Source organism: Calidris pugnax, unplaced genomic scaffold (genome assembly GCF_001431845.1).
Source record: "Calidris pugnax isolate Ruff unplaced genomic scaffold, ASM143184v1 scaffold13, whole genome shotgun sequence".
Classification (NCBI taxonomy): domain Eukaryota; kingdom Metazoa; phylum Chordata; class Aves; order Charadriiformes; family Scolopacidae; genus Calidris; species Calidris pugnax.
In genome coordinates, this window is record NW_015090810.1 from 11,365,589 (window position 1) to 11,391,372 (window position 25,784).

Here is a 25,784-nt window from a genome sequence, read left to right on the forward strand (position 1 = left end):
CCACTCACTGCATGGAGAAACAACAGCAGAATCAGCCTTGGCCTCAGAAAAATTATGATCTAAACACTGAAAAGGGCATAAGAATTGGAAAATAGGACAAAAAGAGTAGTGACAGGTTTAGGAGACAGGGTATCAGTAAAACAGGGTAGAAATAAGCTTCTGTCTCGTTTAGGTGCACTGTTGGGCACAGCAGTACTAGAAGGCAACCTAGTCTCTTCTCATTAGCCACTCGAATTCCCAATAAAATTAATAGAGATAGGAAAGAACTAATGTAGGTCTCGAGAATTCCTTAAATTAGATGTCTACTTTTTCTAAAGAAAGTGTAGGTAGCCATTACAGAACATCAGGAGTTCCTATCTGCTCAGGAAAAGAAACACTGCTGTCCCTCACTTTCTAGAAATTAAGGCACTATTCTAGGAATTAGAACTCCTGCGTTTTGGGCTGCCCTTAATTTGAGGAGGGCTGAATCCATTTCTCCTGTGTCCCAGGAAAGTGTGTTAGTTGGTATGAAACATCCTGCATATACCCTTTCTCTTGAAACTCTGCCAATGGACAGTGTTCTTCTGTTTTCAGTTATGTTCCCCATATAACTTTCCTATAAAATCCAACTAACAGGCTCCCAAACCCATATTCTATGCCCTCTCAGCTGAAAATCCTAAACAATAACTAGAATCAGGCTGCAGGCAGCACTGTCATTATTAATTAAATTAATCCCAGCTTCTCCAATTTTCAGGCCTCTAACACATACCCAAGAATATAGGAATAGGAGCCTGTTCACCTAAAAGGTGTGCCAGAAGTCTTGAGGCAAAAATACCCATCTCCCCAGGACAGAGACTTCTGAGCATGCCTCAATGATTTCACTTAGCTGTGCAAAAACTTCCAAACTCAGTAGAGAGGGAAGTGAAAAATAGAAACACCTAAAGGAGTAGCTGCTTTTGGATTTATATGGGTTTTGGCATGATTTAGAGGATCAGGGTCCTCCCTGCAAAGTTGAGCGGCAACTAGAAGTACCTGGCTACTTGATCCCACAATCGACTTGTCTATTTAACTTTTTTACAGTTGAGGATATAAAGTCCCGTGAAAGGTGTTGCCATTTCCATCTCTCTCTTAAGAAGCAAGTACTTCATGATAGACAGAGAATCGTGGCTTCACTGAGCACATGGAGGTGATGTAATTAACATCAGTGGGGCCAAGACTTTAATCCCTGTCTTTATTTTTGTTTAGCATCAACGCCATCAAGTAGCCACTATCCAGGCAGTGAGAGCTGACTCCCAGCTGAGCCATGGAGCGGAGATGCTTAGATGGAGAGGGGCTTAGTTATCATCCTTCCTGTTACAGTGCTCCTGCCATGCTGCTGGGGAACTGGAACTAAAAATGGGCACTTCAGAGCAGGAAAAGAAAATAAGGATTCTCTTGATGTTATATTATACTGTTCTGAGAGAAGAGATCCAAATATAAAGAAGGAAGCCACAAACAGATGCAGGTGGACAAGAACTCAGCTAGAACAAACAAATGCTATATTTGCCTTTCAGAATACACTTCTGCAACCTAGAGCACTACTAGAGCTACCATCACCCACTGCTGTGTACTCATCTCTCACCTCTTGCACCACCACCAGGCAACACACAGCAGTTCCCAAAAGCTGCATTCATTAATTGGGCTGATTGCCTGACTTGATGTTTCTGCATTTATTTTAACAGAATGGATAGTAGCCACCTGCTTTGCTCAGATTTAGGGCTCAGATTTAGGTCTTCCTTCTCTGGTCAGATGCAGACTTCAACAAATCTGGTACAAATTCCTTTACCTTTGAAAGCTTTCTTCTACTTGAAAGTATTTTTATTGCTCCTCAAAATGACTATGTTTTAGCATACAAAATCAATCAGCTAAATACCGTATAAGATGACTGTGCTATAATTTATTAGTGCTGATCAAAATCTTAAAGGCTGAGTAATTAAAATTCAAATTAAAATGTGATGAAAGTCACATTTACTTACCTGAATGAAGAGGCTGAATTCCAAATAGGTACAGAGCCCCTGGACCCCGTGTGAGATGAGAGCTTGTGGGTGCTTAGTATAACTAAAAATATGTACAAAGAACTTAGTATTTGTTCAAACTTTGCTTCTTTTCCTCATGTAAATACATCTACCTAGACCGTGTATTATGTCATGGTTCATCAGTAAATGATCTAAAGAGAACAGAAAAAATGCCAAAGAAAGCACTTGTGGCAAAATCTCTCCATATAACAGGAAGCTCTTCTTATTTGATGACTGAATAAGAAATGTCAGTGCTCTCAGTCTCAGGGGTAAAAATCTCTTCCAAATAATCTCTTTTCTAAAGCAAAATATGCATAACTGGCATGTTCTCTTTATCCTTAAAAATACCTTTCAAGTTTTAATTTTTAAAATTACCTGTCCTAAAAACTTGCAACAAAAAGTTAATTTGGGATCCAAAAATATTGATACACGAGCACTGTACCAACTTAAGCATCGTTTCCTTCCTGTTCGCTGAACCTCCCAATGCAGTAACAGCAGCTCCCCAACACATGCTTCAAGATACTCCCATCAGGCAAGAAAAAACAGCTGTGCTGGGTGGTGAGCTTGGAACAATACACTGGCTGGTTTTAAGAGAGAAGAATGCATGAGAGATGAATTTTCCCTGCCTGTTCCTCACCTCTTTCAGGAAACCTGTAGGAGCTTAAATTATCTCAGCAGCTACTACGGGGTCAGTTTTGACTGAAACTGGCCAACAGCTTAAAAAGTTATTAAAGAAACTGAGAGAAGATGGACAGATAGGCTGGTGCAGGTCTCAGAATAAGTTAGGGTCATCAGGCTAAAAATCAATCCTCGTCAACTGATTTATAAAAATTGCCTTTTTGAACTAAAGACACATCTGTCTGCTGAGAAGAGAACAAATTACTAATGGCTTTTTATATGTTAAAATACCCATAGCAGGTATCTCCAAACCTTGCCAATGGAATTGGTTCTGCGTATTTTACCAATAGCTAGTTAACAAAAAGATGTATGAATGAATGAAAAAAACACCAGAACTGAAGGATTCATTTCGATAATAAAAATTCTTATACAACTTCAAAATGATTTTCAGTATCGTTCGTCCTATAGACTGTGCATGCAAAATTTCAACAGAAATGTTGCAATTCAGGTACATGTAGCATGCAACAGGTTGAAGACAAAAGCTAAACAAACAAACCTAATATAATAAACAAATTCAATGAATGCTACTACCACCACTTTTACCTTTTTAATAGACAGAAATAAAACTAGAAACTAAAATGCTAACTTACCACCACCTGGCATATGTAAACATCTTTGAGATTTTGTTTAAGTTATTTTCAGAAAAAAACAAAACACAAACACACAATGGTAAGACCAGAACAGCACTCCATCACTTGCAATTACAAAACTGAGGGCTTTAATGGCCTGGCTTTTATAAAGCAATTCCCTAAGAAGTCTCAGCAGGATCTACACCTGCTATTCAGACCTACACAAACAGGCCTAGCAAAACTACAAAGACCATCCCAATCAGGAACAAAATTGTTGTAACACACAACTTAGTACGCTACTTGGACAATAGGCTCCTCTCCAGACTGTCCCTTTGTAAGTAAAGCCTCAAGTGAAATACACCCCTTATCCATGACGTGTGAGGATGGAGTATCATACAACAGAGTCTGCAAAGTGGTTTAAGGGAAGGCGAGCTGTTGTATGCCGAGTGAACTGTCCTCCCTACGCCACATTTTCCTATGGGGAATGCACCATCTTCTCCCAGCAGCTCAGGAAAGAGAAAGCAACTGATGGTATGGAGAGCTGCGAGGCACACGCAAACCTTGACACAAGCCCGCCTTGGTCCTGCCAAGGCTTTTACTGGCCAAATCTAAGCAGCAGCTTTGAACCCATGGGCTGTGAAGCAACATACCAAATCTCTGATGCCTCTGTCTCCAAAGCAGATTGTCTAGAGAGCTGAAGACCTCAGAGATGGGCTTTAAGTCTCTAGGGGCTCCCCACCACATTGGGGAGAGGATGGCCAGGAGCACCAGTATCTCAAACCCCAGGTGCCAACTTTGCCCCAGAGCCTTAGTCCCACCATATTGAATTGAGGCCCCCGGAAAACACCCTCCAGCCACACTGCAAAGGTGCAGACCTGGTGACTTCCACTTTTAAAGCAGGGAGCCTTGTGATGCAGGCAGTGGCTTTCCCTCCTCCCGCTTTTTCCCTTTACCTGTGCTCCCCAAGTGACCCAACGTACTGCTCCAGGGGAGGTTGGGCAGAAGCTGTCACAGAGACAAGGGCAACTCTGCTGGAATGAGCATGCGACTTTATTTAGATTCAATAAATCAGGAGTTTCTAACAAAGCCATATTTATTTGGAAAATTGCTCACCAATTCAAATGCATTAGAAGTATCTAAGTAGCAAGTTTTTCTCAAACAGAGAAGCTCAGTTTTTTCCTTTTCTTTCCTTCCTTTTCTCTCTCTTCAACAATTCTTTCATTTTCATCAGCCTTTAAAGGGAAAAAAACCCTTTCCCTTTCTCCCCCTTGCACTAGGCTACACCACCTTCTGGAACTGCTTCTGAACTGAATTTGCTTTCTGTCACTTCCCAACATTTTAACCCGTTTTGTATGTCACATATGAAGGAAGAAGAGGGAAGATTGTCACAAAGACAGCATTAATACAGCAACTTTTTTATGTGGTAGTAGCCATATTGCCTGGAGTATAAACCATACATAACAAAATAGTTATATAATAATAACAACTAATGTCTATTAATTTCATCTTAAGGCCTATGAAAATACTTTCAGATGGCTACCTACCAGCCAGGTAGTTAGCGATAAGAATTTCACCCCAAAAAATAGCTTTGGCCATTTTATGATGACTGGATTGGGGACTAAGGAATGGTAAAAGAAACAAACAAGTTTATTTTTTATTCTGTATTAACAGGCAAGAGCAAAGAAAATATATGTAATTGCTTTAGCAGCCTTTTTTAAAACTACTTTTTACCTAAAAGGGTCACATTAATTAAGCTCTGATGCCAATGATTATTTTTAGATCAAATTATTCCAACAAATGAAAGTTTATTTGTAGACATAAAAGATCTTCACTGTACATTTTTATCAGAAGCACTGTAAGAACAGGAAATTACAAGTCTTTTTTGTTACTAAAAACTATATTAAGACCATGGCCTTGCCATTCATCTTGAGGTTAGTACTAAAATTTTATTTACTATCAAAATACAACCTACTTAAGATTATTTTAGTTAGAAATATATGCTGGCCTTACAGATTTATAAGTGTTAATTAACTATACATTAAATATAAACATAGGTATATTTATTATAACATATTTATGCTCTTTAAGGAAGAGGAATAGATAAGACAGCGATGACTGTATGTGATAGAGAAAAAGAAAGAAGTGTGAAGACAAGGAGAAGATAAAATGTGATAACAGAAGACATTAGTTACATTAATCTGCCCATTGCATGAAGTGGTCTTACGAATATTTCCTAAACACTAAATACTTCAGATTTGAGGTTGTGTTGGACTCTGATTCCAAAAAAAAAAAAAAAAAAAAAAAAAAAAAAAAAAAAAGCTGTGCTTTGCTTGTGCTGGAACGCTACACCAAGACAGAGAAACCTGTAGGGCAGAGACACTGGTGGAACAGAGCAGGGCACTTAAAAGAGTGGAAGCTCCCATCAGCTCCCCCGACCTGTAGGAGATGCCTTATTGCATCTCAGTTGGGCACACAAGGAGAATCCCAACAAAAAAACCACACTGTTGACCAGATCTCTATTTTCAGAACTCCTTATGACTTTTGCATTATAAAATAAAAAAAAAAAAAAAAAAAAAAAAAAAAAAAGATAAAAGAGCATCAGTACAGTGGGGGAGAGGCTGCATAAGAAAAGTTTAGGCACAAAGCCCAAATTGAACAGCAAGGGGGAGACAGTATCTAACTGAAAGAAATCAGGAACCTGGGAACATTTTTGCAGGACTTAAAATGTGAGCAAACTGATGGAGTGCTGAGCTACGACCACAACAGGCTGCAACAGAGAGAAGCTGCCAAAAGATAAAACTATAGAGGAATTTTTACATTGATATCAAAATGGCTGCATGTCTCAGAAGCATTAAATTCAGTGGTCACCCCTGAGTAACTTCAAATGTCATTTAGGCTTAAATACATCACTTAAAAGTTGTTTTTTAAACAACTCAATCCAAAATGAAGCTACAATAGTATTATCAATGCTTACAATTGCATCACTGGTTTAAAGATACCTGGTCAGGTCCTTAAAGCCTTAAGTCTGGTGGTTCAGTCTTAGCATGAGAATCACAGATTCATTGAATTAAAAAGGCAATTTTTAATTCCTCTTACTTGAAGTGGCCACAGGAAAAGAACTCGAAAACATGAATGAATAAATAAATATATAGAAATAAGAAAAAAAAACAACAAAAGAAGCTTGAGTTACCAATGCTCACGGAATTATTCATGGATTTCCATATCTTAAGCAGTTAAGTATTATTCATTAAAATAAATAAAAATCTGTATTACCCTTCTACCAAGTAGAGTGCATTTACTATGTTATTAATTAAAAATACAGAAAGCAAAGGACTTTGCAAAGTTACTATACTATCGCATGCTGTGCAAAAGCCTCTTAACAGGGCAATTTCATTGTGGACCATAGTCATCAAGTCTATTACACCAATATATTTGTGTGTGCATGTACATATACGTCTTTTTTTAAGAAACAATTGTGTTTTCTAATAAGCATACATTCTCTTAAGCACTCCATGCAGTGACATTGGCATCTGGCAGGGAGGACAGGTAGAGCTGCAAAAGAGGGAGTTTAAATTCTTTTGTATGCTGCTGCCAACATGATTCTCCAAATTTGCAGAGACAGGATTTCTCGGTCAGTGCAGACAGCAGACACAGCTCCCAGCGAGGGCCATATCATTATTTGTGTGCTCCCAGCTTCTACAAGTTTCAGAATGTTAGGAACCACATCTGAAGTCACGTCTCTTGGTTAGCATGATGGCTGATCTGTATTTTGCACTATCACACTGCATGTCTTTATTCTGAGTTTACCATATGAACTATTTGTTACAACTTAGGTGAATATAAGAAGTTTTATTAAGGAACAGAAACATCACAAATGGAATAATACTAACCATTGTTTTGTATGTGATGTAGTCCCTAGAATATAATTCAAGTGTTTTTGCAGTTACATCTGAATTTTATTTCAGGTTATTTTTCTTTTTTAGACTTAAATGCTACAGCGTATTTTATTCCAGATTAATAGAAATATTACCAGGTATTTTATCTGAATGTTTATCAAAAACTGAGGGTTGAATAATATTCTGAGGAGTTTGCATCTGGGAACTATGCCCATGCACTGACAGAATTTCTCTCTGAACTTCTATTTTCATTTGTTTATAACTCTGCTAGCACAAGGCACTGGATATCCTCAACTCCTGCTGGTGATCACACCAGAAGCTTAAGTGCTTCCTGAAGGCCCAGTTTGCTCTATCACATGCATGCATTATTGTCCTTAGCAATTTCTTATTAGCAGAAACTATATGCAACTTTTTTTTTTGCCTAATTCTGCCTTTGTGATTTATATAAAAAAGTGTTTTTCCATAGCGCAGTGGTGGTTGCCACTTGGAGTCCTCATCAGCCTAATGTTCCATACAGTTGTATAACCTAGTTATTTCCTATACATGCATATTAAATTTCACTGGTTACAAAGAGCATATTAATGTTAACGTTTTAATGGTAAATACACTGTTTCATCATTTTATGCAGAAGTTTGCCATAACTGCCTCTCAGTTTTGCTATGAATAAGTACATATTGTTACCTCAGCATTTAAAATCTCTAGTTATCCTTGATCTAACTAGGGAATAGTGCACAGCTGATGCAAGTGTACCAAGACAACTAAAAGTTATTAAATTCACCAAAGTAAACCCAGAGAAATCACTTACTTTGCACATTCTTATGACTTAGGTGCAAATCCTGGAGTGTATTATAAACTGGTCTTTACAACCTACGGAAAGATACTATAAGTCAGAGGGAAATAGGACCTCCCTAGAGATGCTGTCCAAAAAAAGAAAAGTAGCCCCTGTGGAGTCACTCCCCCTAAGTCATGCTGCCGCTGCTGCTGAAAATATGCAATGAATCCTTCTGCAGTTGGAGTTTCAGATGCCATAATCCCTTAGAGAATGTTGTCTAATTATTTTATTATGCATAATAAATGTAAAATATTTATTTTAGTTTACATAATTATATTAAAAATGTATGCTATTTATTCTCAGTCTTGTAAGACATCCTTCACAAGTCATAATATACTTTACAGAAAGGTACATTTACGGAACTAATGCTGTTTTGCTGGCCCGGCTGTTTGTTTCATACAGCTTCTACAGCCTCTTATCTATGGCTGTGGACCACCACCAATCCCCTGGATGTTGCCCTCCATTCCCCCCTCCTCCTCACTGCCTTGGGTACTCAATGCAAAATTAACCAGACAGTGGAATCCCAGAGAAATTAGAGTAATTTTGTTTAATTACAGCACAGGGGTGGCACAAAGTACATTAACATTATACCTGTCCCACACTTTCATGGTCCAAGCTGTATCAATACTGTTTCTGGGTCACGAAACTCTGCCAGTGCTCCTCCTGAGCCCTGAACTCCAACGAATATCACGGTGCAAGAAAAGCAGGGCTCTGTCTTTTGCCCCTCCCCAACGCAAAAACAATACAATCCAGATCCATTTCGTGCTGAGACATCCCCCTCACACACACCACAAACATAAATTATTACTTGCCTGAGAAGATTTGATAGTTACACGGAAAGTCAGTACCGATGGGAGTTGGATTTAAAGCCTAACATATGACTAAAATGAGAGTCCTAATTCTTTACTTTAGACACGCGCACAAAACCAGTTTGGTTTTTGAAAATGCTGTATATCTGCATCTTTCATTGACATCGTCAGACTTATGGGAGCTTAGCACTTCTGAAATCAGGTTAAATTCAGGTGCCTAAACGTGTTGCAGGTTTAGAAAGTCTGGTGAGAGATGATACAACCAACAGATTCAGAAATCAGGTGAAGTTCACAGACTTTGTTCAGTTTCAGGAGGTTTTATGGCTCTTTGCTACTTACTGTGCCCAGTTCCGAATGCAGACAGCACTGTTGTCAGTATAACTCTAGGATTGTGTAATCTGAAAAGTTTAGTCACAAATCTTTTTTAAATGACCCCGAAATATAAAATAAGAGTTGCATATGTAATGGTGGTATAGGGCCCTATGAGACCAATTCTGTATTATAAAATTAAGCTGAACATTAATTAGGAGTGAGTGAATATTTTTGTGTGACAGAGCACACTGACTTAAGAATGGAGAGATATGCTGTGTGATTTGAAAAGTAAATGCAATGGAAAATTGTGCATATTTTTATCTAAATAGGGAAAACCTAAATGTGAAAAAATATAAATAAAACATTTAATGAGCAAATTTTTATATTTATTAATAGATATATTTTTCTTCCTTCAAAAGGAGTATTTTATAAACTAGATTGAAAATATAATTTCAAATTTTAATAGTCACTAGAAGTCACATGTTGCTATATAGGAAAATAAGTGTTTGTTTCTTTCTTACCAATATACTAAAGATTTAGACAAATATCAAGCAGTCACCGTACAAAAAGTAGAGATGGAAAGAACATTTTTTCAAGAATATTTAAGTGCAACTGTCAACATAGATTATAAAAGCAACTTGGTAAAATTAAATTAGCAAAATCTCCCATTTTCTTTTTGGGAATATTCATACTATTGAGAATATATATAATTCTAGGTTAGTTTATTATTCACTTCAGAAAACCACATCCATTCATGTCTTTTCCTAGTCAAGAAAAGAATTTTCCATGCTGTGGGTTATATAGGGAATAAATTCCCTTTTCTATTCCATGTAGCCAAAATCAATGTTTCCCATTGTATCTTACAGACTATTTCACTTCAATTTTTGCTGCTAAGAAAAAAAAAAAAAATATTTCTAAGGGCCTGTCCAGTCACAGGTGATCTAGATTTTCATAACAGTTCCTAAATTCAGGTTAGTTTCTTTTAATAGCCTTTCTTTCTGCACTTCTAGCCAGGCTTATCTAACCTTTCACTTGCTAGGCTGGCAAAAGTTTTTGCAGGATGATTGTTCATAATTTCCTCCCAAGGAACTAAAAAGCTTGAATTCAGGAATCTCTAAGAACCCTCTGAGCACTGATGAGCGGAGCAGATATAATTATTTAGACACTCCTTTAATTCAAGTGTCTCAAGCTACTTTATAGAATATAGATATCACTTCACCTATCAGCAGTAGCACTAACAATACTTCATATCGGTACACAAAATGAGTAATATTCACCTCGCTGAAACTACAAGGGTCATTAAAGAGTCTGCAGTTGCCAAGCAACACTAAACAGCAACATCTGAAATAGTCTGGGCGAACTTACAATGCATGGGCTGAGCTGAAAGCACACAGCAAGAACTCGACCACTAGACATGGGGGTGAAATTTCTCACTAGGTCAGTAGATTTTAAAATCTTGATTTCTGTATGTGACACCTGCAAGACCACATACTATCCACTCGTGCCTGATATAAAGGACATCATTTACAGAGTTGCTAATGCCTTGCCATGAAAAGAGATACTGGGTGAGTTGACAAGGAGGCAACATGTGATACCCTAAAAATTATATTTTAAAACAACAAAAGAAAAAAAAAAGAGAGAGAGAAAAAAAAAAGAGAGAGGTAGATAGAGAGCAAAAATTATACTTGCCAACAAGGCTGGCTAATATCCCAGGACTGTGGAAACTGGCAGACACAAGCAGGACTGCTGGGCTAATAAATACAGCAGCCCCTCTGCTGGCTCCTCTGCCGCTACACAGAGTGCCTCACTGCCTCTATGCACTTGCAGCAGCAGCACAGCTCCCATTCCTGCATCTCTGCCAGATGTTTTTCAGATGAGCTCAGAACAAATTTCCTGCAGAATCAAAGCTTCATCAACTGGTATCTGTGGTGATCAGCCTCCAAAGATTAGGTCAAAATTGGCCTGCAAGGGTTGGAAACTAATGTCCTATTACCATGAAAGGTTTATTTTTCAATAATGTAGAGGAAGGCGATGCTAGGAGATTTCTTGTTAATTCTAATAAAATAAATTATGCTTGTTTCTTCTCCAATAACTCCCAATAGAACAAAATAGTAGTAAAAAACTTGTCATTTCTATCCTATACATTAATCTGTCCATCCGAAGAGAAGTGATTTCCTGTCTTTCACCAAACAGAGCATTGAAGTCATGCATTTTGTCATACTGAGTGAGGGAACTGCATCCACTCATTGCAAGTGTGTAACAAATTCCAAACTGATTCACATCTACAAAGCTCCCAGTCTTTAGGGTCTTCAAGCCAGGAGCTCAAACCCACCGTAATCCACCGCTCATTACCTAGTTCTCTAATAAGACTATTGCTTCCAATCGAGATGGTTTATTAAAGTGGATGACGCCAAGATTAAGCCTCCTCAAACATGCAGCAAAGATAGCACTCCTTTTACCTTTATTGCAGCATGTCATGTCACACTATTGCTTATACGCTCTCTTTTCACTCAACACAGACCTTTCAACCCTAGCACTCTGACAAACACAAAACCTCTTCCCTTTCTTAGATGACAGAAACACTTCTATTTAAAAAAAAAAAAAAGAAAAAAGCAGAGGGAATCTTAAGGTAACAGCCCAGAAACAGAATCCTCCCCCCTGAGGTTATCAAATTCAGTTCTCTGCAGTTTTAGGCAGAAATATAATGGGTGCTCAATACAGAAGAGTTTACAGAACATTTTATCCACATGCACAAACCAATGTAACAAAAATTTCTGTACAGAAACTGTATGATCACCACAGAAGTCTTCTGTACAGGATCTTTCTTTAAAGCAGCTCATAAATAGCGTGAAAGCAGGTATTATGAGAGTGGCTAGCCTTTGTTATATAATCTTGTTTTAGGAAACTACATTAAAACTTATACTACAAGAACATTACAGTTGTATGCTCACCATTAAAAGAAAATAAAAAATGCTATAGTGGTCTAATCAAATGTTTAACTTTCTCCTCTTGCATGCATGCATCACAGCACATGCGTTTAATTACATAATCATGCCATTTATCAAATATAATACTGATTTTTAAAAAAAAACTTTTTGGATGTCAACTCTGGCAAACTGCTCATGAATAAATTCTATGAATTCCTTTATACTACACTTCACTGCAAGGTATTAAAAGTATTCAAGACTGTAGAGTTTGTTTAAGAAGAATAAAGAATCATTTAAGAAGCAGTATGTGATCATTTAGTAAGTAGGCTATAATGAACAAAAGACACATGGGATAAGCACCACAAGTAATCATGTGATTTTTGATAACAATTTACTGTCCTGACAGGATGGGTTTTAATGGTGGAACATGAGAGACTTTCCATGCAATCACCCTACGGCCAACTCTCATCCAAACAACTTGGCTGGCAAGGAGAAGGAAAACTGGACCAGAAAAGCAAGACTCTGCAGCACCGTAACCACCTCCAGTTGCTTCCCATTCTAGTAAGTGTCTGGTGAGTATTTAGGCTGCTAAGCCTTTTAGGGGACTTCTCCTTTCTTGGTGAAATGGCTGCAACTCAACCGAGAAAAATTTCAACACTGCAACTGATTTGAAAAGGCGATGCAGATAAGCGGCCTCACCATGGAGAATTCTAACAGACACTAGAGCAGCTGTGAAACAAACACTCAACATTAGCGCTGCAGTGTTACCACTAAAAGGTTTCCCATCATTTGTTTTTCTTTATAAAGTAATACCTAAATACTGAACACTAAGTTTTTAAATTTAGCTCCTAATTTAATATGCAATTACTGCTGCCCTGATGGTGTTTTAATGGCAATATATTTTTATTGGTGACTTCAAATGAACCTCATCTGATCACCTTAACCCTTCTCTCATCATGCTTTAGTTAATGACTCATTACCTGTAGTCACACCAGGGACATCTGTAAGGCTTTTCTCCAGTATGGACACGCTTATGTCGTGTCAGATGCGATTGTGTTGTGGAAGCGAAGTTACACTCATCACATTTGAATGGTTTCTCTCCTAGAAGGTGACAAGAGAAGATATGCATTATCAGTTTTCATCAACGGAAAAGGAAGACAAGTCAATCTCTGGCAAATCTCTTGAGATATATATATATATATATATATATATATATGAACTTAAATCTATCACAACCACAAATACAAAATCCAGTGTATTAATTGCAAAATACTATTGTTGCTATGACATATACACATCAGTAGGCAGCTGACTTCCCATGTGGCGTTACACAGCAGCAAAACAGAGGACAAAGAAGTGCACTCAAACATGGTAACCATGTTACTAGGCCCTATTTCGTGAAAATATCTTCACCAGGTGTGACAGGCATTCTTCTCACCCTACACCTTCTGTTGAAGTTGAGCCCATGCATAGCCCTGAAAGCAACACTGTTGGAGACAGAAGGTGAAAAATCAGCCTGAAGCTTGTACTCAGTGCCTGCTTAGAAAGAAACATCTCTGTGAGGAAAGTCTCTTTGTTTTTTATCTCTGGTCCTGGATTTTTCATCTTATCCATTAAATAGTACACATAAACCAGGACTGAGAATACGATCAAGAACTCAGTGCTCCATTCCACTTCTCTTGCCTCCTATCCTTCTGCCCTTGTGAATCTTTCCTGAACAGTGGGACAATTTCAGCAGAAGGACTTGAAAAGTTAATGACTTTCACCCCTAGTCCCACCCCCCACAAAAAAACCCCCAACTACCAAACCTAGAGTAGTACAGTAATAGTTTCAGAAAACTAAAATTCAATCTTTGTTGAATGTGAAACTACACTACAAATTTCTAGAGGACTGCTAATTGAAGAAAGATAAAAATATCTAACTTATAAATTATTATGTGAAAAGAGTACTTTTCTTTCCAACAAAGGGTTCCACCCCTCAGAAAACAGTAAGATAAAATCTCATGACAGATACGCATACTGTGACGCCTTGCTAAGACACCTGCATCCCATTTTTCCAACTGGTTGCTCCAGAAATAATCTGTGTGGCTTACAGGCACACGTAATTACCATTTAGGGAGGAAACAGGTTTCTTTTCATATGCAGAAGACAGAAGGCAGCTACTAACTTAGGTGAGCTTGACTGCACAGAGCAACCCTTCAGAAGTATTTATCCTAAAGACTACATAAGGAATCAACCACCCTAACTTAAGAAGTCTGAATAAAACTGCTAGGGATGGACACCGATGTTGTAGACTGTTCAGAGGTCTAGAATAGGCAGTTTCAAAACTGAATCCTAAACCTCTTAGCAGGTACAATTTGCAGTTTTTCAGACTGACAGGAGACACACCACCAGCAGAAAACATATCACAAGCAAAAGGGCGCTCCCAAGCAGCCATGCCTCCTAGCCAGATTTTTCAAGCCTCCTTAAAGCATGAAACACTCAAGACTTCCAAAGAGACTGCCAAAATTCTGAGAAGAGAGCGAAATCTGCATTTTTCATTCTTGGAGACTGTTGGGTTTTTTCCCTCCCAAGGGAAGAAGAAATGCAAGGTCCTCAGGCCTGAAAAGCCTGTAAGAAAGGACAACGGAGCAGCTTCTGAAAGGTCTATAAAGAGCTGGAATAATTGCTTTTAGCAGCTGCTGGAGAGAATACCAGCTCCTATTTTTCACTTATTGTTTCATGGGACAAGGAAAGGTGAAGGGGCAGGACACAATGCGGAAGCCTCTATGCTGGACAAATTGAGACTGCTAGAAAGTATGTCTTTCCTGCCCCAAATGGGGTTTTCTTGTCAGACACTGACTCTCTGCTCTGGAGAAGCTGATTCTCCCAGCAGCTTGAATGGTACTGGCTGCTGCTTCAATTAAACTCTCTGGGAGGCCATAGACTCCCTAGCAACGTAACCTGTTCTTGAACTGAAGATTTCCTGTGCCTAATTTATTTTATCTTCTGGTATTAAAGAAGATAGCAACATTTTCAAGCCTAAGTAGTAAAGCCATAGGTATTTTAGATAACATACAAACTTATTTTAACTGCTTTCATTTAAAATGCATTAGAACCCTGCCAACTTGCCCCCTTATAAAAAAAAGCAGATCTGAACCAAAAGGAGATTTTCAGTTTGCCGTTCAAGGGAGGATGGATCAGGCAAAGGTCTGCTGCTGTGCTGGGGCAGGGCCAGCGGGGCTGACAGACAACTGAGGGCCTGTGGAAGCCAGGAGGGCTTGTAAATTCCATTGTGACCAAAAGAAAAATTATAATCTTTGCCCACTGCTCCAGGAAGTTTCTCCTTAGGAAATCCTTGTGGCTAACTGCTCCTGTCAAGTGGACTATGTGTAAATCTCACTTGACAGAAAATACATCACAGCAGCACTACACAACAAAAAGCAACTAAACTGGGAGGAAAAAAGACAGCCTAGCATGGCCTGTAATTCCTAGCAGCCACACATGGGAAAAAGTATCTATTTTTATGGAAATTTAACCAGGTTGATAAGCACAGTTGTAAAAATCTAAATGAAGACCAGGTATTTCTTTGGGTTGGGGGGTCTTGAAGAGAATATTAGCTATAGCAGTAGTACTTTCATTTGTTTATTTAACTTTTCCATAGACCTACTCATTTAAGTATTTTTTGTCCTTCTTGTCTTTGGGCCTGAATGCTCTTTATCAATCTTTGTGTCCCAGTTTTTCTTCCCCCTTTCCTGCCCCCAGACATTTCAGACAATGAACTTAATTTTATTTTTATATGTGCTGCTGCTAAGTATTTCACGAGGATCTTCTCTCACTCCAGGTCAAGGATTGAATTAATACCAAATTAAAATAACACAAATCAAAAAAACAATATTGACAGTATTTTTTATTTTAATGCAGGCACTTCAAAAACCTATGTTGACTAACTGCAGGATCACAAAAGAAGACACGGTTTTGCCTTTTTAACAACACTGCAAGCAACTTCTGAAGTACATCAGTTGTTTAAGTCACCCAACATGGAAAATTTTAGCTCCAACAAAGTTTGGGAAAGTGACTGATAAATGGTCAGATCACCAGCCCGTACAAAAGCAGTTATTAAGGCTGCTGCTAACCAGTTAGCCTCATCATTACTCATTCTGCTCTTCTTAAACTATCATGATTAAGGTTTTCTTTTTCTCTTGCCTCTACAAATTTTGCACTGACTTCTGCACTGAATTCTGCGCTTCATCTATCTCATTTTTTTGTTGTTGTGGTTTGGTTTTAGTTTGTTTGGTCCCCCCCTCCACAAATTACGGTTTTCTTTTTCTTTCCTTCTTCCTCTTTTCTCTTATTTTACCACTTGAGTTTTCTGTCTTTGATGATGAGTTTTTTAGGGCACAGAGCATACCTTACTGCAATCATAAATTTCTCTGTGCAATTAGGTACTTAATGTGTACTCTTTAAAGAAAAAATGAAATAACTCAATAACAAAACCTATAAATCTTGGTGAGAGATGTTGATTTCTGGATGGCAAAGTGAATTTTTTATATATAGTCATGTCTGACGAGACAATTTCTACCTATAGATTATATGCAGCATTTATAAGAATGTCCTACTGAGGATCCAGCTTTCACATAAAGGAAGGAAAAAATAAAAATAAAATGATGCCTTCAATTTCCAAGTCTTGAGCAACCAATCAGAATCTTAGTACAATGAAAGAAATCTTAACCCAGTTATCTCAACAGGAAACTTGCTTTTAGTCCTATTTGTCTTTCACATGATGTGTTGAGCAGCACAAAAAGAATCCTATAAGTTTCATTTGACCTAAGGAATGAGTAGACCACAAAACACAGCCATCTGCTTACATGTTACAGGATTTTTTCTTCTTATTTCCAACTATTTCTAGTGTTTGTTAAGGCTGTTCCCTGGAGGGGTGCTTACAGCCTTGTTAACGAAGCCTGAAGTATATTAAAGTAATTTCTGTTTGTTTTTCTTGTGGTCAACTTTTTTGCACAGAAGTCATATAAAAATAGGTACATCCTTGGTCTCTCGCTTTCTTATGAAAAACCCTGTAGATGCTATACGGTTTCTCTTTGCTGGCAGAAAATGATTGACATTTGTATGCTCAGAAATGGGAGAAAAACTGTTCGACTAGACAATTTCTCTTAGGTAGACAGAAAGTTTTAAGGTACACAGGTTTTTGGTTGATTTCTGGTGAAAGTTTTGCTATAATCAAGTTCCACACTCTACTGCAAAAGTTGGTAGAAAAAACAACACAGATCTTCAAATTTCACCTCTCCTTGCTGAAAAGAGCAGTAAGTCTTCTTAACTGTGCTACATTTTCTGTGGTATTCAACATTATAATTTTTTTAAGCTGTGGTGGGGAAGTTGAAAGGAAGAGGCTACATTATACATTAAATTCAATGCCGAGTAATGTAACTACACATTAAAGTCAAAGAGCAGTTCACATGAGAAATAGAAACACAAAGTGAGGCACTCATCTGGATAAAACCACATATATTATTAAATTTTCTTTCTTTATTACATTGACCTATAAATGTCTCGAGAAGCGCAAGATTGAAATGAGTGAGCAGAAGCAATCATACAAACAGTGATCTGTACGATATAAGCTACCATCTTCAAAAATTCATGAAAATATTTGAACAAAGACACAATCTTAAGCAGTTCCGTAGGTTCAGGGCAACTGCCATAGAACTGCTGTGCACGGTAAGTGTACACTCTACTACTGTAATGTACTTCCACGATCCCCAGGAAGATTCCACCACAACTAACACACTAGGAGCAAATGCAGACTACCATTGTGTAGAAGATGAGGGTGCGGTATTAGCAATTTGCGGGAGTACTGACCAACATTAAAGATTACTGGGAAGCATATTGAAGAAGGGAAAACTAGAGTGATACCAAAAGGCAGGCAAACAAAGGAGGAGAGCAGAACAACAACAACAAGAACATAAAAGAAAGACATTTTAAAATTAAAAATTAGGTGGTTTCATGTTTTCATTTCAAGACAGAAATAATTACTCTTGCTTGTTTTTTCTCTCATGCAATTTCCTAGTTGATTATGATTAAAGCAAAATATTTAAATTATGTGATATTATATGCTTCTTTTGTGAGTGTATGCATAGTCGTGGTGGCTGATTTAGAAGTTACTTGCTCTTTTTTAATATAAAATTTAGATAATAGCTTAAATTCTTTGTGGAATTCAACTAATTCTAAATTTGGCCAACACTAACATTTGCAACATTATTTATCTTTCTATCTTCAGGCAAATTTTCATACTGGGACAAAATACGAACCAAAACAAATTGTTTCAGGATGACTCAAAAGATGAAAAATTTTCTCCCAGGCATGTTGAGGCACCAGAACTATGCTCTTGCAGCACTGCAAGCTGCCCCCTATTCACCACATAGAACCAGCTAATATTGCAAGTGGTGTAAGTTTCTTAAGATAGTCCCTGCTCACAGCCAAGGGAGCCACAAGTGTCTATTGTAAAGCATTCCAGAAAGACAGGGATGTAAGTATTTGTTATAGTGTGATAAAATTCTGGTCAAACTCTGGACCACTCCTGAAGTTGCCATTGCTTCAATTCACAAAATAGAAGACTGGGCCACTGACATTTACATGCACAGAGAAAGACTTGCCAAATTTCATAGATTGATTCTTGAAGAATAGGACCAGAAGAAGATGCATTCAGATCATAAAATAATGCTAAAACATTTTACCAGGACAGACAAAATCAGCTGAAGACTTAGCTTATTCTGTTCAAAGTGTGTACTTCTCAGAGGACCAGGTCAGTCATTAAGGATATAACATATTTAACACAGAATAAAACATCTACTGGTGAAACACCAGGGATCTCTTGATAGGTCGAATTATTTTTTTCTACTTCACATTCTGCTTTACAGTTGAGAAAGCCTTTATCAAGGATCTGTATGGAGATGCATCACATTTGCAAATAAATTAAGTACAAACCTTTTCGAAGTCTTAATATTAATGTTTTTTTTATTTCTGTTTAACATCCCTGTATTTCTTTTTATTTGAAACCCCGAAACTTATCTTCCAGGGATAACATGCTATTTACCAAACTAGTCCCTACAATTTGCTTCACGGGTGACCGAGGGCCAGATTGTCCCAGCCTTATTGACACCAAATTATACTTTATGCTCCCTGAAATATTTCCAAAGAAAACACATCTTTCACAAGGTAAAGGTATTTCATAAAAATAACCTAATTTAAAAGGAGAGGAACAGAGTAAGAAATAACCAGAATCAAGAGCATCAAAAACCTAAGTTGCAGGTCCTACAGCCAGCCCTCTCTTGTGTCAAATATCTATCAGCAGCTGAACATTTCTCTGGGGTGTCAAGACACCTCAGGCCTTGAGGCTGGGACGAGAGAAGGCTTGTTAAGCTGGTTAAGACTCCTCAACTACATGTGAGGATTTGCTCATTTGCCCTTGAATCAAGGGTCTCTGACAGGTGATAGAAGTAAATCTTGGATTGGAAGATGTTCTGTGTCAGCTCCCTAGACAGCTTGTATTACAGTAGGGAATTATTTAAGCCATTTAGACTATTTTTGATACCTATCCCTTTCTAATCTGATTGTAATTTGCTTTGGCATTCTGCTCCGGAAAAATTGTGCCAAGTGGGGACATAGGAGAAAAAAAAACAGGTACAAAGAGGTGTGCGTGCAGCTAAGGACTGAGATAAAGTTGTGCACTGGATGAAAATACAAGGGAACCCACCTAAGTGCAACAAAGCAGGCAAAGGTGGATTGTGTCATTCTCCTTGAAACAAATAGAAGCTACAGATAATTTTTCTGCTAAAGAATCATCTCTGATTGTTTGTGCCACAGAGGCAGATAAATGCCAAAAAGATAGATCCCTCTGCCTCTGAGATACTGTCCTGTATAGTATAAAGTTAATAGCAAAGTAATAACGAGCCTCCAGTCCTGACATAAAATATAAAGTTATGCCTGCTAGATGCAAGCTTCATGATCTATAACCTGTGAATCCCTGTGATCATAGCACAAAAGTCTCTACCATACTGGCAAAAGAAGGGCAAAATACCATCAAAAACCTGGACAGCTTTTCACCAGGAACATACCATATTTTCAGCCTAATTTTGCACATAAGCCATGAAATAAAATATTTTTTCTGTCGGCTTGTGGCTTAATGGTGCAAAAAATATAAATACAAAACCAAGGATAAGGGCTTACATTTCTGAGAAGCCAGATCTGCACCCATATAATAGGTAAATATGAGAAGGGCAAAGACAAGAATATGCATTTCTTCCACTTTCCACTCTGAAATGATTGTTTACCATTTGTGTGGCCGCACTGATTATAATCATATATATATGACTAGACATACACATGATCCCAGTGTGCCATTTGCCTGGCCAATAAAAAACAAAAAGTAGTTCCTATCCTATTGATAACAATGATTAATTTTCATTCCTAGCCCACATTTGGTAAGCTTCAGCCAGCATGTGAAAATCCTTCAAAGCTCCAGAAAAACAGAAACCTCCATTCCAGTAGTTGCAATTGCTCCTGTTATCATTCAGACAGTGTAATACTAGGAGAACTTATTATTCTATTTACTAAATGCCTTTTCTTGGACACTTTAAAAGATACAAACTTCCTGCAGTGAATAGGAACTGACTGTGGCAGTACCCTCACACAAATGTATGTTCCTTGTTATCTGAGAGAAATCTAACTTACTAGTTAGACTTGCAAGCAAAATTTAGCCCTGTATATTTTTTTTTTTTTGAGCTTGTCCATTTCAAGGTATTGCCTGATGGGCACTGAGAACCCCACCTTTTTGAAAGCACAGGAACTCTCCTCATAATATGGTTGCTTTAATAAACTGAAAACAGGGCGGAAAGAATGGCTTCAGGCTCCAAAGAAAGAGAGTAGCTGCTCTCCAGGAAATTACGCACTGAGATGGTGTATGTCCTGAATCAGGATTAGTTTATTCAGGGACATAATAAAATCTCCCACTGAGATTCCTTCACAAAAACCATAGAAAATTCATGATGTAACAACTACAGCTTCTCATTTGTTAGCCATTTCTTTCCACTGTACATTAGACAATGGCCACTTAACTCACACAGCAATTCCTGATGATATTAGATTATCTTCATGCTAGTCGGTAAAACAAAAACTACAGTGGCTTAAGGAGCAACACTCCTGCGTCTGTTTGAACAAAATCTATTCAAATAATCAAACACTTAGAAGGAACCACTAAAAAGCACAATTAAGGTAAAATGTATTAATAAATGTTTAATACTTACACTTTTTCTGGTCTTCTGAAACTAAGAACCAATTTAATTTTATCTTATATTAAATTTTTATAACCATGTGGTAGGAAAGCTTTACTAATTCTGAGAGAGAAATCTTGCTTTACATGCTAACCATGTGGTAACTCTTAAAGTTGCACCTATTAATTACAAACTATCTTAAAATTACAAAAGGGCAACTGAAACAACACTAGCTTTCAACTATGTCTCAGTCCAAAATAATGGATTAATCTATATGTAGTCTCTAATTTTCACCCAGGGACATTCTAGCAGACTCTTGCAAAATCTTCACAGTAGGTAATCTATTTGGGCCTTGGAAAAAAAAAAATTAGTAGACTTAGCATTCATTTAAAGAAGAAAGCCCGTCTTTACCATTATACTTCCTTCAGAAAAAAAGCACCAAAAATACCCCCACCCTATCCCCGAGCAATTATTCAAACTCCCAGCTAACAGATTTGATGCAAACCTCGGGCGTAGCGATTTTACAAAAATGAGAAAAAGCAAAGTAAACAATGAGCCCATGTCTTATTTGTGCTGTAACGTTCTATTTGACTTGCGTTACTCCCCAGTGTAGAAGGACTCCCTTGCTGGAGAAAATACAGCAAAGAGTAAAGACAGCTTTACTGACCTGTGTGCTGCCGCCGATGCTTGGTGAGGGCATGACGTGTCCCGCCGGCAAAGCCACAAAGGTCACAGAGGAACGACTTCTCGCCTGTTGCAACAATAAACAGATGAGGGACTGCGGAGGTCACAGATCATTAAAACATATCTATCAAGGCTTTCAGGGTTACTAATTCCTCCAATCAAATGTTTCCATGTAAATATGTCAAATGGGAATGAAATTACCACTGCGGTTTATTGACTGTGATAAAATCTGAAAAGCACCACTGAACATAATTACATACTTGTCAGACCCATAAAAATTAGCTTTATTATCAATGGAATGGTTTTGTACAACTTCATTTCTGTTAGATGTCTTCCAGATGGGGCTGCTTTATGCACTTGAACAGTTTTTATGCATATCCTGATTTTTTACAATTCCCATACATCTGGCCTTTCTGTGCTGAGTAAAGATTGCCTGGAAAAAAAGTTAATATACTGTATATATGATTCTTCTTAAATAAAATATATCGAATTTACTAACAAATTAAGGGTACTGAGAAAATTTTCAACAGACTAGATCACAGTCATCTTTAGTTACCTTCTATTTATTAATAAGTATTAAATTATTTTCTTGAATATACAGAAGAGCCCAGGCAACAATAAAAGCCACATTATTCAGTACCAGTGGCAATTCAGCACTGTTTATGTTTCTAAAGTTTTAATGACATAAAGAAAACAGGTCTGGGGATTGCTACTGAAATTGCAGCAGAACTTGTATTGTTCGTCTTGAAATGATAATTCTTCATTCCAAACCTCTGGACCAATTTGAGAGATTTTTGGCAAGCTCAATACTCATTAAAAGTCCACAAATGCTCTCTTTTTAGTTTGGGTATTTGGTTTTGGTTTTTTGTTTTTTTTTTAATAGAAGCTAGGATTTTGCCCTGTTGTCTATAAATACAGTCTATCATTTCACAGCAATATTTTTCACTCAGTGTGTACTAACACGTACCACAATCTCAGCCCATGAAGGCCAAATGGAAGGTCATTACAAATTAATAACGCTAACCTCAGATATAGACTCAATAACCCCAGATATGACTGAATTTATTTTATTTTTTTTTAATTTTAAAAGAATCATATTAGTCATTTGGAGCCAAATTGTCTCCTTTCGCAGTAACATAGCAGAGAGGGGGCTGGTGGGGCAATGATGATGAATTCATTGAAACTAACAGCCTCCTTCAAATTCTTCCCCGTGGGGAAGGAAATTTGGTTCCTCCAGGAGACGGCTGGGTTAAGAGGTTGGGTGTCACATTACCGAGTCCTCCTGTGAAGACAGAGGGATGGAAACCTCCACTTTGTTTATTCCCACGCAACCAGGCATCCTGATACGTGGGACTTTCTGGAAAAGCACAGCGCCTCGGTTAACTTTGGATGCCATTAATAGAAGTGAGAGGCCATCTCCTGAGTGGGAGGTCCCCGGAGAGCACCACAGCTGCCCTCTCCCACCACTGCCTTGAGAGGGGCCCTGGGGGAACCCCAGCTCCCCACCCCAGGCACAGCAGCGCAGGAGGTCCCCAGGCCTCGTGCTACAAGGAGGAAGGCAATTCCTTCAAAGTTTCCAAGGCAGCCTGAACCCTGCCACTAAAATGGGATCATAAAAAAACGCTGATTAACCTCCACCAGGTAGCTAAGCTATGAAATGCCATTGGCGCATATAAATCTCCATTTCAGAATAAAACAAATGATGTATTGCTATTTTCTGCACCCAAATCTGGTCATGAAAAGCAGACTGAAATTTTATACGATTTTGGCTTTTCTGAAAATTTTGTCAATTGATGAGAGTATCCCAAGACAGTATCTACGGTGCGCAATAATTTCAGTACCTCCTTTTAGGAGTCAGTTCTAGCCATCTGTGATTGTAATTGAATTTTAAAAAAATAAAACAGAAAAAGCAGAATGGAGACCCACGCTACCTATCACATGAAGAATGCACATGTGCTAGATGATGTAACAAATTCTGAATTTTACAGCAAAAGGTTTGGCAGTAATATTATCACTGAGGTTACACATCATTATTACAAGGAGATCTCTGCATAATCTCTTTCCTTTGCTGTTCGGGTTTTTAGGGTTTTTTGTTGTTGTGTGTTTTTTTTGTTTTTTTTTTTTTTTACCAGGATCTTCAGCACATAGCACTTCAATTCATCAAAATATCAAAGAAAAGGAATAGAAGGACAACACATAATGCTTAATTATAATTAAAAATTAATTAATTAATTTTAAGCATAAATCTTTCTAACTAGCCGTAATGCCTAACACCCCAGCATAAAATTCACACTTTAAAGTTAAATGCTGTTCCATGCCTACCAAGAAATTGCTCATCATCTATATATTGTCATAAATTAGCTCATGTTGTGTTTAACATCGAGGAGCAGACTTCAGTATGGCCTGCAGCTTCATACGCTAATGAGGACGCAGAGTACCCACAGCATCTTTGCAAGCTTACGGATTTACTGGGTAGCTTATATTTAGGCCTTTGGAACAGCTTTTGGAGCCACAGAGAAATGATTCAAAACCAACCAGCAGCTTTAAAATAGGGAAATTGATCCAACCTATAAAGTGATTTGCCAGTTAAATATTCCACACTCCTCCAGGTTGGATCTGGGAGCCCTCATGCAGGCAGGGCTTTTGCAGGAGTCAGGGAGGCTTTGGATCTGAAAACATTAGACTGGAGGAGATGTGGCCCCCACTTTTTAAGCTCAGGAAAGGTCAAAATTATTTGATTTTCTGCAATGTTCATTTTCAGGCATATTAATTAATTAATTACCTTATTTGTGTATGTATGGTGATATATGCACAAACACATATATCCACACACAGAGAAAACTTCATCACCTGTGACTTTAAGTTCAACTGCATGGTATTTCTTAGCCCTGAAGCTTGATGTAGGTTGAATCTCTCATATCTAGACATAATATTTCATTTGATGTTATGGGCATGTATTGATACATAGATGTATTTTACATTCTTCTGGATATGCTTAACAATTTTATCATTCCAACTTCAGAATTTGCGACTTTTTAACTTTTAGGGAAATGTAAAGGCAATATTTCACTTGCTGTACAGGGGGCTGATCTAACTTGCCATGTTTATATGATAGCAGAAATGCAATAGAAAATGGTCCTTTTCTTAACAACTTGAATTAGTTTCAAGTGTGCCATTTTGCATTCAAATGTAGAAAGACACGGAAACCAATCCTTTATTTTCTATTAGAAAACAGCCACTGTCCCCTATCTCTCATTATGGTGCAGACTACAAGACCTAACAACAAAAATCCATATTATTGATCTAGCCAAGTCTCCACAATTATTCTTTAGAAGGAAACGCCGACGATAAATTACATCTGCACTGGCTTTTCATCTGCTGTTCGATATAAGTGATCTCTCAGGGCAGGCTGGAGACCTTAAATCGTCAACACCCTTGTCAAAGAAGCTAAGGAGGCCTGGGCTTCCCACAAACAGCTTTGGAGGAACTTTTAACCTACAGTTTCAAGCTATAGCACAGATTTTTAGAAAACGGGGAAGAAATCTGTTCAGGAATAATAAACAAATATTTTTATTTCCAGTGAAAACACTGCATTTGATCTCTGTGAGAAAATGGCCAGGCTGTAAGTGCAGCGTGATTTTTCCAAGTCTCTTTTTCACTTTCCCAACCACACACATGTCTAAGTTCCTAGAAGAGCTCAGATAATGTAATGTCAACCTTATACCGCTTTTCTTTATGTACTATAATTATATGAAGCCTAATAGAATTTCAAAATCTGCATTCCA

At 37.8% G+C, this 25,784-nt stretch overlaps 1 protein-coding gene across 1 annotated transcript in view; it reads right to left on the bottom strand.

Annotated features, from left to right (window-relative positions):
* Window positions 1–25,784, bottom strand: part of ZNF407 (zinc finger protein 407) — a 314,312-nt gene that overhangs the window by 114,631 nt on the left and 173,897 nt on the right. Inside the window, exons 5-6 of the mRNA XM_014938760.1 lie at window positions 21,983–22,066; window positions 13,037–13,157 (exon numbers count right to left, since the gene is read on the bottom strand). Coding sequence (XP_014794246.1) covers window positions 13,037–13,157; window positions 21,983–22,066 — 205 coding nt within the window. The remainder of the gene's footprint in view (window positions 1–13,036; window positions 13,158–21,982; window positions 22,067–25,784) is intronic.